The 2,503-nt window shown below is 32.2% G+C and overlaps 1 protein-coding gene across 1 annotated transcript; it reads right to left on the bottom strand.

The window, feature by feature from the left end:
* Nucleotides 1-612: 612 nt before the first annotated feature.
* Nucleotides 613-1,920, bottom strand: LOC112521053 (gibberellin-regulated protein 1-like). The gene is made up of 3 exons (XM_025129686.1): nucleotides 1,833-1,920; nucleotides 1,339-1,375; nucleotides 613-1,052 (listed from the first exon to the last, which is right to left on the bottom strand). The coding sequence occupies exons 1-3, from the start codon at nucleotides 1,902-1,904 to the stop codon at nucleotides 871-873; spliced, it is 291 nt and encodes a 96-aa protein (XP_024985454.1). The 5' UTR covers nucleotides 1,905-1,920; the 3' UTR covers nucleotides 613-870.
* Between the last annotated feature and the right edge of the window lie 583 nt (nucleotides 1,921-2,503).

Raw genomic sequence — 2,503 nt, 5'->3', positions numbered from 1 at the left:
ACGGAAAGTGTTGGTAGGTATTTGTTCTTGTTACATTGTTGGCATTTTTTAATAAAATTTGTTGCCTTTCAAAAATAAAGATACATATATACCGTGGCGGATTCAGGATTTTTTGCAGTTGGGTCACCTTTAAGGTAGACTAAAGGCCAGCAAAATCGTCCGATTTGTTTTTAACCTAATTACGTCTCGAGGGATTTTTAAAGTTTTTTAGTTGATTTCCAGGGGGTTTTTTTAGTGTTTTTGTCGATTTCAAATAACTTTTTTAGTTTTTTTTTTTGATTGATTTCAATAGATTTATTTATTAGAGTAACGGTTTCAATTGGGGTTGGGGGCCCGTGGAAAAATGTAATGGATGAAAGTGAAAGGTAAATCATGTAAAACCTAATTTTTAACCTAAAAAATTTTCTTTTTGAGTTTTTGATTGGGGTCCCTTCCCCCCCCCCCCCCCCGGCTATTGCATCCGCCCCTGCATATATAATACATCAGTCTACTTTTTATAAATGATGTAATGTTATAATCTGCTCGGCTATAATCTTACGGCACAACCAAATTCGCTTACAGAGTTGTAAAACAAAACAGTGTTAATCAAGACCTCATCATGATCACATCATATCCAAAATGAACACATCCAAAGTGTAATTACATCAAATTCGGTTTATTATACAACTTTTATTGTACAAAATATAATTATTACAACACAATTATATTGAATTTGACTTATTAAACATCAATGATTCATAAAATCAAAGAACAAACACTCTTTAGACAAACAAAAAAACCCCATGAAAATATATAATACAATACATATATGTATGTGTGTGTAATGAAGGTATCACATCAAAGTTGCACAAGGTACAAGTCTTCAAAGCTTCAAGGACACTTTCTTTTGCCACCATGGGTAGTCATGTTGTAGTAACAAGGGCAAACCTTCTGGTTACCGGAAGTCCCCGGTGGCACGCAGCTGCAACGGGCACAACAAGTCCCACATGCCCTGTGGCACAAGTTTGGCCTCGATGACAACCGACACCTGGCCTTACAAGCTGCTCCACAATCTGCATAATTTCAAAATTATTATTAATTTAAGATCTTTCTATAAGAACTTAATGCTCACCACTTTAAATTTGATTATAGGTCAAAAAATTTAAAAAAATCAGTAGATTTTACCAGTCAAAATGGTACAAAACGAAATTTTTCGAAACTTTGTTATGTCGATTGAGAGAAATATCCGTTACATTAAATATAAACTAAACCATACTTTGTTGTATTTATCAAAGATGTGCTAGTTACGTATAATATTGAAAAAAAAAACTTATAAATGAAAAGAATAACGCTACGTACTGATTTTAAAGCCATGCTTTCGATCACTTCCATCCACCTGTGAAATAGAAATCAAGTATAAGAACATGTATATATATATAAATATATATAACCATATAATATATGTTCATCATCAACATACTTTAGATGATTTACCGAAAAACATACAATTGTAGCACATAAAATTCATATCTATAAGTTATTTTAAATAAATCCCAACTGTGTAACAATATATTTAAATATCATAACCATTCATTTTACTCCGGTTGCATAGGGTTTTGATTCCCATACAAGATTAAACACCCAACATGGTTTTCACCGTGTACGTGTTTGAAAATACTTCTTACAATGATTGTATCATGTCATCTTGTTAAAAACCATTTCATGAACTCTCCTTCATGTACATACAGAAAGCAAACATCATGCAAGTGGAATCAAGAACCGGAGTAAATCAATGAAAAACAACACGATAAATTACTGTAATCGAAATACATAAAGAAAGAGAGGAAGAATACCAGTTCAGTAGCTTGAACGAGAAGAAGCATGGAGAGAAGAACAAGAGCAAGAAAAGGCTTGGAAATGGCCATGGTTGTGATTTTGGTTGGTGTCTAAGGTTGGAGACTAGCTTCCCATTTATAGACAAAGAAAGATAACCGATAATAATTACAAAAAACCATTTACAGAAATAAAACCATTTATTATATTTAAAGGACAATGACACTTTTTAGGCTCATAGTAATAGACATTTAACTCAAACGGTATTAAGCTAGCTACAACCTTAGCTGCTTTGATGGCAATGCGTGTTATCCTTTTCTCTTTATTACTAGAAGAACACGAGAACTTCGGCCAGTTTTGTGAACGATGGTAGTTCATTTATCAGTTTCTTGTTTTTCGATTAATATACAGTTACGTTACAACAAAATTGGCTTGTTGGGATGTTTACAACTGTTCTAATGAAGTATTTGATAGAACTTTTTTTAACAGATTCTGCAAGTTTACGATAAATATATGTAATGAAATATCAGATAATCTAACAAATCAGATAAAAAAATGTTTTATAATAAATATTTTGGTTAGGTTAGAAGCCACATATGATGAGTACAATTGCTTTCTATGATGGAATCCATAAAATGGATGCTTTTTAGTTGTCAACATTTTGACAACTATTATTGCTATTCCTTTTCTT

This window comes from Cynara cardunculus (genome assembly GCF_001531365.2).
Source record: "Cynara cardunculus var. scolymus isolate 2C chromosome LG 1, CcrdV1, whole genome shotgun sequence".
Lineage (NCBI taxonomy): Eukaryota > Viridiplantae > Streptophyta > Magnoliopsida > Asterales > Asteraceae > Cynara > Cynara cardunculus.
The sequence above is the reverse complement of the archived record's forward strand: the minus strand, read 5'-3'. Positions and strand labels throughout refer to the sequence as shown.

What these genes read in the sequence shown, in the direction of transcription:
- LOC112521053 (XM_025129686.1), bottom strand. Translation starts at nt 1,904, where the DNA reads ATGGCCATTTCCAAGCCTTTTCTTGCTCTTGTTCTTCTCTCCATGCTT. An exon ending in TCGTTCAAGCTACTGAACTG is followed by an intron (nt 1,376 to 1,832) that starts GTATTCTTCCTC and finishes TCTATTTCACAG; the next exon opens with GTGGATGGAAGTGATCGAAA. An exon ending in AAAGCATGGCTTTAAAATCA is followed by an intron (nt 1,053 to 1,338) that starts GTACGTAGCGTT and finishes GAAATTATGCAG; the next exon opens with ATTGTGGAGCAGCTTGTAAG.